Genomic DNA, 13,637 nt, shown 5'->3' with positions numbered 1-13,637 from the left:
GGTGATGGGCTGGGGGAAGCTACACACACACATTGTGTGGGAAAGGAAAGAGAGAGGAAAAAGCCAAGAGTGCAGCAGAGTGAGGGAGGAAGGAAGACGAATGGGGCTGAACGAACAAGTCTGAGCGCGACACACACACTCTTTCACACGCACACACACTCTTCAAGCAGCCAGTGTGGAGCGTCACAGAGAGAGAGGGAGGGAGAGAGGAGCAGCAGCAGCAGTGTGAGGAGAAACCAGAGCCGCTGAAACACCAGATGTCTGCTAGAGCCACCACGGCTGCCTGACAGTCCTGAGTCAGGGTTTACAGCCGGATCGTTTCCTCAGCAGCATCTCCACGGACTGAGCTCGATCCTCCTGCCGCTGTCAGTGTCAGGAGTTTATGGGGAGAGCAGACATCTGAAGAAGCTGCCGACAACAGGATTACACACAACCTGATGCCAGATTTAGTCCAGAAACCAGGGGACAAACAAACTGTGGGATTTCTTCGCAGTGGAGGACGATTCATTTGATGGACTTGGCAGACAACCTGCCAACAATCGTCTGAATGAACTGTGATGAATCAGGTTTTGCAGTTTTTGTCCATTAGTCTAAAATCAGACATTTTAGGAATTTAGCTGCAGCAGTTTTATAAAAAGTTTCATAATTTCTTTTGAACAGTCTGAACAAAGAGCTGGTCTATCTGGACTTTGAAGACCTGCTGCTGCAGAGTTCAGTTATCTCTCAAAAACAAACCATTTGTCTGGATTTTGTGGATTTTACTTCAGGCTTTTGAAATCTGCCAAAGTAAGGAGGCGGAACTAATCCTGTTTTTTACTTTCATGGTTTCTTTTTCACGAAGAGATGAAAGACAGACCTGTTGATGTCAGGACCTGTTGTAAATTTAAACCCTGGGTTTGGAGTTTTAATCATCACCACGACGAAGAGGAAGCAGCCCAATCACCAAATCACGTCTGCCCACTTTTGTCGAACATCTTCACCTCACACACTTCCCTTAAAATTTGTGGATTGGTGAGCTGTGACTTTTGACCTTGTGGGAGTTTTTCTTTTACTGAGCCAATGAAGATTCTAAAGGTGAGCAGTCAGAAAGACCCCTTGTGCCGAAACCTCCCCTGAGACTGTGAGGAGTTAACTGAAACCGTTCCAGTCTCTCAGCCCCCCTTTGCATCTCGCAGACTCATGACGGCTCTGACAGTCAGTGCTGGAAGTCTTTGAGCACTCGACCTGCTGTAAATTCGCAAGAGTGAAAATGTGACATTGAAGAGATAATTGCAGGATTTGGCTCCAGGTGCATGCCTTCGTAGAGGGAGCTGCACAGACCGGCTTCGGGAACCACTTCACGGACTCAGTGAGTGACACAAACCACCAGCTGGTTTAAAGGTTTATTTATTCTGGAGTTTGGCACCTGTTGCATCGGAGCAATTTCCAGCAGCTCGTGTGTGATTTTAGGACTCCTGAGGGTTTTCTGCAGAGTCAGTGGCAGTTTTTTTTCTTTTTGCTCTGCAGCATCTCCATCAAGAAACGGACTAAAAACTACCCGACTGTCTCATATAAATAGAAACTAATGTCTGATTAAAACTCCTGGGAGCTGTTGAACGGCTGTCGCCGCTCTGTCACCAACGCTGATGTTTAAAGGAGAAGCTGATGACTGATCTTCTGCTTCTCTTTCCTTTATATTTGGTGAGTTCACTTTCTGCATCAGGGCGTCTGAGGAGCGTCGGTTTTTCCAGTGCCTCACTTCATAGTTAGGATGCATCAAAGAACCACAGCTACATCAGAAACACTGTAACTTAATGCTGCAGGTTTTAATGTCTCTCCTGCAGAATAGAAATGTGTTTTTAGGAAGCAAAAGAGTGACCAGTTTAAAGCCTGTGTGTCCAACACGACACTCATCTCTAAGTGGAAACCGACCAAACCAGCTACTTCTCCCCAAAGTTCAGGAGGCGCAGGAGAGAGCAGCTCTGACGTTTTAAAGTTTGAGTTGGTGTTAAAATTTTGTCATGAAAGTAAAACTTCAGCGAAGTTTCTCCGGATGCTGAAACGTGTTGTTGGTTTTTAGAGCAAAAGCCTGAAAATTGTGTCTGAGTCAAACATCAACGACATCTTTTTTTCATAGATCTGGGTGAATCTTTCCTCTGACATCGAGACATTTTTGTTTCTAAACTCTTATTTACCAACAATTTCCTGCAGCACAGAGCTCGTTTTTAGTTTCTAGATGTTTCCATCTGTCTTTTTCCAATAACAGGACTTTCCTCTGCTGCATATTTGGAGTTTGGACGGTTTCATCTGAGCTCGACGGCGCCGTGACCACAGAAACTTGGAGGAGCAGAGTGTGTGCGACGTGAGGAGACGTGTGTGTGCACAGTGTGTTAAAGTGCTTTTTTGTGTCTAAAGTTGCATGTTGATGTGTGTGTGTGTGTGTGTGTGTGCAGATGCCACACTGCAGTGCAGACGGGCCCAGACACCCACATCACACAGTGTGACGGCGACTCGGCTGCTTCTCAGTTATTTCCTGTTGCACAACATTTGTTGACTCGCTGGGAGGAAAATAAATTATTTGGATGCATGTACAGAGAAAATCTCAGCACAAACAAACTCTAAATGTCCAAATGCTGAGTTGGAGGTCGGAGCAGTGGATTCTCAGGGCCAGGAACCTGCCGCTCTGAGTGAATGATCACAGGCTGCCGCTGCTTTTCTGCGGATTTTTATTCTGAACTGTCTGCACTTTTCTGGCCTGAGGAGCTGCAGCTTCTGCCTTTTTAGACTATTCTGCGCCTACTGACAAAGCCTTGGGCTCATCTTCATTTTCTGGGGACCACCAGCTCCACCATGCTGCCTGGAGGACTGGTGTCAGGTGGCAGGGGTCGCGGGCGCTGGCCATGCCTGCTCCGGTGCCTAGGCCTCAGGCGGTGGTCCCGTCGGGGGACCCTGGTGTTCGCGTTGCTGTGGTTTGGCTCCTGGTTGTTCCTGAACGGCCTGGTTCTGGTCCACAGGAGCATCATGTCCGACTACTGCACCGACGACAAGAGCAAGAGGATCCTGCAGAGACTGGTGAGTCCGAGCATCAGCTGGTTGTTGTTGTTACAGTTTCCAAGCCTGAAATGTGTTAATGTTTTTGATGGACTTATTAACTCCAAGTCCAGTTTGCCTTCATATTTCACATCACACGCTCGATGATGTTCACACTCATCATCTTTGAGCTTCAGTTGGAGTCAGAAAACACAAAAATCAGCCTGTGTTTGACTGATGCTCAGTATCAATGTTTTTACGTCTGTATTTAGTGTGTGTGTGTGTGTGTGTGTGTGTGTGTGTGTGTGTGTGTGTGTACTGCAGTGCAGAGAACTGCTAATTGGGTTTTAATGGTCCACTGTCTGGTGGCCTGTGCTGGAGTTGATGCGTCATGATCTTTTCCTAACTGCACAAACACCTCAGCTGTGGATTGTGAGAGAAGTGATTGACAAATGTTGGCAGGTTGAAGAGAATATCAACATTTTCCATGAGACACTTGATTTGGAAATGACTTGTAAAACTGTCTGCAGGCATGTCAAACACTCGTTACACCGTCTCTCTTCTCGTGGACTTGAATGGATCAGACGTTGCAGGAAACAGGCAGGACGTCTTTAGCTGTTAATAATCCACTGTCCAATTCACTGCAGAATCTGCTGCTGCACTGTGGCTAAATACTGATAATAAGACACTTTATGTCCTTTCTTGTTTTTCTTTTACTTTGTTCTCTCCATTTCCTCCTCTAATCATCCGCCATTGTTTCCCTGACTCTCATCTGGTTTTTATTTCATTTGATTCTCTGTGATCTGTCCGTCCCTCGTCTTTGAGTCTCTTTTCCTTATATTCCAGTCTTTGTTCTGTTTCTCTCTGATTGTTCTCGACCTTGATTTTCTCTCTCTTTGATTTTAAATCTCAGCATCATCTGTTGTATCGAGTGCTCCTCCTGTGTCAACGTCGTCCTGGGCTGATGTTGTTACAGAGCCACAAACGTCCTGTGATGAAGGTCGACTTTGACCTGGCAGACGCCTGTTTGTCACCCAATGTCAAGTTTTTATGTATGAACCTGAGTCAAAGAGGAGGCAGAGCAGATTCTGGGGGGGGGGCAATCAAATTATGTTTATCAGCAATCTTAATGCACATAATTTCACCGGTCATTGTCATAACTCAAACTGAGTTTTTTTTTTGTTTTTTTTGAGTGTACGAGCGTTTAAAAACATAAAAAACTTTTAGAACAAAAGCATTTGTGTGACAGTAATACTGATGCTGGGCTGCATCACTATAAGTACAATTCCATTATTTCAAACTTCTGTCACGTTGCTGCGCTTGTTTATCCTTTGCTGTGATTTTCTCCGACCGTTGTCTTCACTAACATCGACGCCCTCTGGCTTCCAAAACGCGTGGAACAAAACACAATCCGACCAATCAGGGTCCTTGTTTTGTCTCCATCGCTGCTGTGGCCCAAACATGTCGGCTGAGCCCGTGGCACAGCCTCACTGTCTCTACATGCAGCCCCTTCATGAAGAAGCATGAAGCGCTTTCCAGTCACTTCGCCCGGGAAACATTTTCTGCTGGAAAAACACAAACGTTTGTGGGTCTGTTTCAGTGTCACGTTGAAATATGGCAACATACAAACACACAACTCACAGAGACTCAGAGAAGTCTATTTTCCATCACTCGGCCTCTCTCTGAGATCCAAAGGGGAAACTGATAAAATCCCAATAAACACAGAGATCCAAAGTCAACAAACAGTGTGTGTTTGCTGAAGTAACGCTGTGCTGCAGCTCCATACATCACACTGTTTGAAACGAGCTCTTGGAGGCTCAGTGACATGTTGACTGAGAGCAACAAGAGCTTTTGTGCTTCCAGGAGCTCATTTGGCTGCTCACACAGCTGTAGCACAGCACAGATGCAGTCCTGCTGTGGGAAGGACTCAATGCACTCTGCACATTTTCTGCAGATCTGTTTAAAAGCAACAATAGGTCACGTTGTGCTCGCTGACTGACAGGGAATCCTGCCACCGCCTCTGCGAGTTAGAGGATTACTGCTCGGGCTCATCTCAGCTGTGGATCTGAGCCTTCGACCTGACTTTGGCTCATCGGATCAGTCGGCCTGTGTGTGAAGCACCGACATACTCACTTCACATACAGCCATAGAGGAGGAAACCATGAAATAAACGAGCAGGTGAACCTTGTTTTGTGAGCCAGGTGCTGCTTCAGGTTTCATGAGTGATCATTAAAGATAATCTGCTTCACGTGCACAGGACCACTGCCTGCTGATCACTGTCTCTAATTGAACCAGTGTGTTGGCTGTGATGAGCTCAGAGTCGGCGAACAGAGCAGCAGCGAAGCCCTTTTCCTGCTGTTGCCCACACTTTCCTGACATTTTCCACCTCGGTCTTCAAAGCCAGTGTTTAAATGTCAGTCTGAGGCTTTTAGAGCAATCAAGAAATGGTCCAAGTGCTCCCATCCAGGCGTGGAGCTCCAGTTTGTCCACTGCTGCTATGCTCAGCTGGAAAAACAATGGCATGAAGTGGTTGATGGCACCGTGCCTCTGCTTTTTAAAAGAGCAGAGGCTCTTTGTGAATATGCACATGTGGAGCTGAAATGTGGAGACACCAGGTCAAAGGGAAAGATTTCCATTGTTTTATTAGGTGAAATGTATGACTGCACAAATCTGACAGACTGTGCTGTGATGGCTCTGAGAGCTGCCTCCCTGTGTGCTGTGTCACCTCTGCTCCGTTCATTTGTCCTTTTACCTGCAAACTGTGTCCACAGGTAAAACCGAGAGATTTCAGGTGAGTCACCTGGAAAACTACGTCGAGTTCTAAACACCCTGAAATTCTGGACGTTTATCTCATGTCCATCATGTCTTCAGCAAAAAAACAAGAAATGAGCCTCCCTGTTCCAATACTTTTGAAGTGGATAAACATTCATACATGTGCTGTTAATGGCATAAAATAAGAAGAAGCAGAGTGTAAAAGACGAATGCTGGTGTCTAAATGTCAGTCTGCAGTTTGGACAAATGGACACAAAAATAACAAACGAGCTTCAAGGCACCAAAACAGCCACGAATGTTATTGTGAACAAACTGTGGGACAACGTTGAGACCATGTTGCTCAGGCTTTTACCACCTTTTTTGGACCTGTTTGAAGGACTTTGGAACAGGAACTGCAACACCTCAAGAAACCGTTTCCCTGCTGAGCATCAGCACGTTTTGCATGTTTTGCATTTGGACGTCGGGCTCACGTGTGCGCTAACGTTAGCATCCAGCTCCACTTCTGTATGTGGACCAGCATCAGCGCGTTAATGTCAACTGTCCGACAAAACGTAGACATGGTTCCCCGTTCAAATGAACACGGTACTGTGTGATTCTGAATCTCTGCTGATTGGTTGAATATGGGGAAGCGATTGTTTGGCTGTGTGTCTCCTGTCTTCTTTGTTGTGCTGCACTTTGACTCTAATGAGACGATAATTCAGCAGTCGGGTGATGGAAGAACATGATTACACAGCATCAGAGACTCTCAGTTCGTGTCCACTGTGTGGAGGAGTCGTGCCATGGGACAGAGATAAAAATACACTCTTGGGAAACTGCTGCATGCTCATTCATCTCAGAGACATTAGGTCACAGGAGATTTCAGTACGAAAACAAATCATCTTATTTTGGGCTGCAGACAAAGTGATTTGCCTAAATTAAACTCTGCTCTCTGGGTTGGAGACAGACATGTACAGAGGGCTGTTACCATATGTCCTGACATTTTACCTTTGCTTCCTTCATATTCATCATCCACTGATGCTTGAGAATAAGCAACAAAAAGAAAACACATCAAAGAGCAGATGGATTCTCTCCTCCGTCTCCTCGTGTCAATATTACAACATCAAACTGAACCCTAATGTAAAATTCCCTGTCAAGTCCATCCGAGTCCTCCAGGTTTCTCAGAGAAACACATTGATTGAAACTGCATCTGAAAGCACCAAGGTTTGTATTAGAGCAGAGGCCATGACGGCAGGAGAAGCCATAGAAGGTTTTTCAGCTCAACCAACACGTTAAACATGGATATTAACAAGGAAGACAGAAGCATCTGTTCTCATTTATTCAAGAGCAGCACTGAGTTCTCCTGGTTCAGTGACCAACTCTTTACGGAGGAAATACTTTTTATCTGCTGTCATTTCCTACATTGACTTACATTTAATTTTCACATTTATAGTGCAGCTATATAAATATCTGAGTGTGTATGAAGAGAAGTAGATATGTTCTGTGGCCCTGAGAGCTCAACACACAAATAGACAAATCACCACTTAAGAAAAAGGCTTCAACAAAGGTGTAACATCAGGAAACAAATGTACAGATACAGAAAACTGAAATCTCTCTGTGCAGTGTTTCCAAGGGGCATGAAAAAGTGATGCACGGCTGCTTCTTGTTGCTATAGCAACTCATGAAGCTACTGCAATAGACCGGAGTTGGACAGTCAGCTAATGTAAGTTTTCTGTTGGGCAGCAGCACGATGGTGAAGTGTTTAGTGCAGCTGCCTCACAGGTAGAAAGTCACCGGTTTGAATCCCGGGCAACTGTGTCCTTTCTGTGTGGAGTTAGCACGTGCTCCCCGTGCTTCCGTGGGCTTCCTCTGGTTTCTGCCCACAGTCCAAAGACATGTACATGTGAATGTGAGTGTGAATGGTTGTCTGTCTGTGTATGTCTCTCTGTGTTGTCCCAGAGACGGACTGGAGACCTGGACATGCTGCAGCACACTTTGACACTGAATGAATAAATGGTTAGAGATGAAGATGGATGGAAGTTTCCTGCAAATGTTGCAGCTGTTATTAAACTGCTGAAGGTGACATTTAACACATTCAGTCAGTGAAACCTTTCTTAATGTGGACAGGTGTTGTTGACGCTTCGTGACTCAGAACGGCAGAGATGTTGGTTTCTGAGTGATTTCACCCAATCAGAGAAGTTCAAATAGTATTTGTGTGGACCGAGCTGTGAAAGTTTCTGACTGTAGCTTTAAGTAGCTTGTGTTTTGTCTTTTCGCACATGTGGAACATAATGTTTTTAAGGCTCCTCCTCTGTGGAGCTAAAGGAACTGAAGCATTACAGTTAATCTCTGACTGAACCATTCGACTCCTCACACACATGAATTAATAATTTACTGAGACGGGTCCTGGTTTTAGTGTTAAACCATCAAGCTGGTTGTTAACATGTCACTCAGCCAAAAAACACATCAAACTAAATAACTCCATTAGTCCAGCTGTGTTAGTTTTTGCGGAGCCCGGGAAGAAACACGAGAGAGGAAAAAAAATTCATGGAGGGAGAGAGAGATTAAATTAAAGTTTTTTTTTTAAGGCTGCTCCTGGATCAGTTAATCACCATAACAAGACAAAATAATCAGTGTCTTTCATTTAAGTGAAGACCACGTTTGTCATTTCCATGGTGACCAAGTGAAGGAAATTTGCAATGAAAATTTGCGTTAATCTGTTTTTAATTTATTTATAAATGTTTCTTCCTCACATGTGTGTGAACATTTGCAGGTGCTTTTTAAAGCTGAGTGGTTTATTGAAAAGTGGCCGGTGTGAAAATCGTCCCTCGCTCACATCAGCACAGTCGGGCGGGTGGTAAAAGGCAGAGGAGGGAAATGGCTCATCAAAGCTCTCTGGAGTGAAAGTCTACATGAAAGCCCATCTGCAGATTTCCGTCGCCTTCAGCAGTGAATCCACTGATCTTTAAAATCCCACTGAACATTCACTCATTAACAAACGCTGCGGTGAAGCACCTTGTTCTTTTGCAGGTTTTTCCAACTGACATTTCCTGTTTGGGGCTGTGGGTCCGGTCGTCTCCAGGTCTTCACCTTGTTCTGCTCAGGGACTATTTATACCCAAATGGCTGCTCTGTGTCTTGGTCTAACCCTGTCCCTGCACGTCTCTGACATTCCTCTGCTTATTTACGGCCCGAGGCTCCATTTTTATGGCCTATCTCTGTGTTTTTGTGCAGAAGCACAACAGAGAGCGCGGTGTGTTTGTGTACAGCTCTGCTCTGTGTCTGTGTGTCAGGACTGAAATCCTGCGTGTATTGCAGTAGTATTACAGATGATCCACCTATGCTTTTCAGCCTTTGTACAACTTAGCTCCTAAAGACAAAAGTATCTGTGGATGTGACGGAGCCACAGGGGAAAATCTGTCTATGGTCAACGTATTTTCCTCTGTTTACATCAGATTCTTTCACCCTTTACCGTCTGCTGCTCAGAGTTTTCTGGGAGCAACTACCTCCAAGTCTGGAACAGTGAAATCAATGTAAAACTCATAAATACCGTTAATGCCATCCTGCATCCTGCCTCACGAGGCAAACGCACACAGACCCCACGTCAGCGATTGTTCAGGGCTGGATTACCTTGATTTAGTGGTTACAGGGCTGGATGTGGGCAGTTAGTGCATCTTTTGTGTATTTGTCCTCATTGGATCAGTCTCAGTGTAAAACCAACCAAATTCGAGCAGATTGGAATCAGCCACAGCAGGTGAAATCGCCTGTGTTTAAAAAGTCTAAAACTCACCGACACTATAAATAAAGAGTAACAGTCCTTCCACAACAGGCAGACAGTGGAGATATTTCTGGAGGCGCTGACACACAAAACAAACACACTGACATTTTACTGTGGCAGTGGTGAAATGTCCTGACGAGGCCGACGGTGCCTCAGGCCGACAGGTAAAAATCCTTTAAGGGACTGTGAGTGTTGATGATTCTCGGCAGCAAAACACCTGCTCATGTTCCCTCATCGCTTCTTTAGCACATTTACAAAACGATGCGTTCTCACCGATATTTACAATATAAAACACCAGCAAATATGACTAAACTCTCACAGATGAGAGCGAGACTAAAATATTTTTTCGCTTTTGTGACTAAAACAAACATGAAATGGTAAAATATGACATATTTACTAATATATTTGACTAATATAACATATTTTAGACGAAGACTGAATCAAAATCAGGTGCCAGTATTAACACTGTGTCAAACCACATATTTGCACTTTAATTTTACAGAAGTGGAAACACAGAATTGGGCACGTTGAGTATTTATAGTCTATATCTTGTTCCACTTTAAATTATTATTTAGTTTCAGTTTTGCAAAATAATCTAGTTTTAATTTCAGTTTTAGTTAATCACTTGATTGGTTTCACTTTCAGCTGATTGTTATGCCTCTTATTTCATGATCAGTCGCTGACAGACTCAACAGTCATCTTTGTTTACAGCCAATTAGTGTTTGGAAGTTTTTCTATGTGAACTTTTCACAGTAGCTTCCAGCAAAAACTAGAAAAAAAAACATGTTGTTGCATCAGCAGATGAAAAGAAGTGTAGTATTTCACATTCCCACAAAATATAGATGAACCCAGACTCAGAGTGAGATACAAGGTGAGCGAGACGCTGAGTTTTGATAAACGTACAAACTGCATCTCTGACATCATCCAGAGAAAGAACCAGCAAAAATCCACTAGTTTAAATATAATAACAGAAATACAAGGAAACGTTTCTGAAGCCAACAGGCACATGGAGAAACAAAGGCCATCTAAAAACTGGTTCTGATGGTTTGGGAACTGATCAACCAGAATCCAGCATGAAAGTCACTGTTGATGTCGGGACGAGACGCACGGAGCCAAAATGAAACAAGTCCAGAGCAGAAATGTGATACATAAAAAATGAACCTAAAAAAAGAGAGAAATAAGTGTTGGCAGCTCCTCCTAACAACCCCCACTCACACACACACACACACACACCACCCCTCACCCCCCGTCTCTGCTGCAGCCAAGTCTTTAAACGTTTCTCTTCATCATTGAGTGGAACCAACTCCAGAACCAATCTGTTATTCACAAATAACTGCTCATCAGTCTGCTCACATAAGCACTGAATGCACCCACACACACACACACACACACACACACACACACACCTGAACAACACATTTTCTGGGCAAACACTCAGGCGGTTTGAGGTTTTTTCAGATGGTTGCCTGGGGCAACTGGCTGACAGACAGGTCACTCATGGGGTTTCTGTACCCATAATGCACTGCTGCAATGTGGGTAACCGGCATCAACACAGAGGTCTCACACACACCACACACACACGTTAGCGTGTTCGTAAACCTCAGTGTTCGGTGTGATCATTGTGATCAGGAGCTGCATTTTACAGCAGCGATATCAAGGTTTTATCTGGAAATACTGTGGAAATATTCAGTTCCTTCTGCGTTCTACGCGACCTCACCTCTAACCTTTACGCATAAACCTGCACGTGTTCACAGACATGAATTTTATATTGTAACACACACAGCGGCAAAAACACAAACTCAACAAACTTTTTACTACCAGAAAGAACTCATCCTGCTGCTGTCTGAATATTTTCAGACATTTTCTGACCTGAGCTGGTCCTCAGGAACTGTAATGACGCACCGCGGCCCCCCGGCCCGCAGGGTCTTAATCAGCTCTGTCTCAGCCTTCAGTCTCAGGTGACTCCAGCAGCAGCAGGTTTAGTTTCTCAGCCTCTGAAGCTACAAGCTCGCCCAGAGCTCACTCTGATTGCTTCCAATCAGGGCCCTGACGCTCCAGCCAGAGGTCAGCTGTGTCCTCTATGGGCCACATCTGTGTCTCATGATGTGGACGCCTTTAATCAGCAGGGGAAGCAGCACACAGACATTTACTCTGATCAAAAGACAAAGTTCTTTTTTGTGTCACTGATCAGCCCCTGGAGGAGGGAGGTGGGGGTGGGGGGCTGATGTGCATCTGCTCAAAAGAAAACCACCTTCAAACACATAAACCTGTTTGTCCAACTGGACTTTATAGACAAACCATCCTTAGGTTTCAGTAAAAGTAAAAAACAGGGACATGATGTCACAGATGCTTTAGAACCAGACAACGAGTCTGTGTGATTCTCATGTTCATTAGAAAAATACTGGATATGTTTTTTCTCCTCACTTTTCAAGTGATGAGGACGAGGATGTTGGACCCAGCGATCGTCCTGTTTAATGCTGAGCTGCTGTGGAAGAAAAATCAGGGAACTTTTGTTTTAAAACATCACAGCATCATGTTGTCTTCAGATTAACTTTATGTAAGAAGAATGTCCTGGACCAATGTTTTAAATTGATGACGGACCCACACCTGTACATATAAGACAGACAGGTGTCAGGTGGGATCAGGCTAAAACATCTGTTAACAGGAAACATTCAGCGTTTCACTGCTTCTGGCTCTATGTCTCTCCATAACAGCTGACTGCTGAAAAATGAGCAGTCTGTCTCTGACTGCTGCTGCTTGTCAAGCTGATGCTGTTGCTAAGCAACAACAGAAAGCCAGACAGGAGAGCACACCTTCTGATGGAGTCAAAATGTTCGCTTGTTTCAATGTAGTGGAGGAGCTGAGCTAAAAACACGTCAGACTGTCTGTGGAAAAACCAGCAGTAAACTCAACTTTGTACGTTTCTGATCTGTTTTGTTCTCAGACTTAGTTCTGAAAAGTTCACATCAGCTGGACGATGGTAAAACATGTGCAGGATGTGAAAAGAAAGTCCAGCAGCTCGGAGCTGAAATAACAATCCTGCAAATTAAAATCCCTGCAGTTAGTCACAGTGATGTTGCTTTTGCCAGAAATGTAAAACTATTTCCTTTACGTTGGTGTGAAATCAAAGCAAACTGACGCTCTGCTGCTAACAATGACTTCATATGCATCTACAGGGGACAGTAGTTCATGTCTGTCCCTCAAGCTCCAATCTACACTAAACTACCCCAGTTTCCTCACGGGGATTATCTGAACCCTTTGATGGCAGGTTCATATATGTACTGTCTGAAAATTTGTTATTACAATTATCAACTCTATCCATCCATTTTCTGTAAGCGCTTAGCCTGTGTAGGGTCATGGGGGGCTGTCCCAGATGTCATAAGGCAAGAGGTGGGGTCCACCCTGGACAGGTCAGACAGCTGTTCAGGGACGCAAACCTGCAACCTTCTAGCTGTGAGACACCAAACACTCCACCACCGTGTTGCCCACAGTTATCAAGTCAATAATGTGATTATCATTTATCAGGTTAAAGGAAAAGCAATGATATACACTGATCAGGCAAAACATTATGACCACCTGTGCAGTTTAATACAATCAAATACAGTTTTTAGGTTGAATGTGTCAGAAAAGTATCATGTGATGGAGTAAAATTTTAATTACGAAGCAGAGTGAAGACGAAGAGTCACTGACACTAACTTGCTCAGCTGCTCTCAGTAGAAAGTTTCCAAAAAGCACCACAGTTTTTTGATCTGTATTCAGCTCCTTCTGCCGCAGGGACAGAAGAAGGTCAGGGAGAAGCGAGGACAGATAAGACGAAAACAGAGACACTTGAAAGAGGCAGCGTTCCAGATGAGAGCTGCATACCGATGAGGGGTCCTGCGGGGTCACAACAAAGCTGAGCGAGCACCGTCAACAAGGCGGCGTCTCTGCTATTCTCCGCCGAGACACCGCTGACCCCAAAACAGCGTCCGAGGCCTGTGCTGTCCAACCTGCAGGTCAGCAGTGAGGCTCAGAGCTTCACAAGAAGTGTGTCACAGTGTGGACAAACCCGGACGGTTAGAGCCTATTACCTATTAAATCCCAAGAAAACAAAGCAGCATTAC

General features: G+C 44.6%; 1 protein-coding gene across 7 annotated transcripts in view; it reads left to right on the top strand.

Moving 5' to 3' along the window:
• Window positions 1-13,637, top strand: part of dipk1c (divergent protein kinase domain 1C) — a 30,360-nt gene continuing 16,723 nt past the window's right edge. Inside the window, exons 1-3 of one of the 7 annotated variants that reach the window (XM_067485426.1) lie at window positions 2-1,680; window positions 2,246-2,341; window positions 2,433-3,051. In XM_067485426.1, coding sequence (XP_067341527.1) covers window positions 2,830-3,051 — 222 coding nt within the window. In that variant the 5' untranslated portion in view covers window positions 2-1,680; window positions 2,246-2,341; window positions 2,433-2,829. Of the gene's footprint in view, window positions 3,052-13,637 lie in introns of all 7 variants that reach the window. The other 6 variants (XM_067485428.1, XM_067485427.1, XM_067485425.1 and 3 more) reach the window with 6 other exon arrangements.

The sequence above is a fragment of the Channa argus genome, chromosome 19 (genome assembly GCF_033026475.1).
Source record: "Channa argus isolate prfri chromosome 19, Channa argus male v1.0, whole genome shotgun sequence".
Taxonomy (NCBI): domain Eukaryota; kingdom Metazoa; phylum Chordata; class Actinopteri; order Anabantiformes; family Channidae; genus Channa; species Channa argus.
Note: the sequence above shows the minus strand (reverse complement) of the source record. Positions and strands in the feature narration are given on the sequence as shown.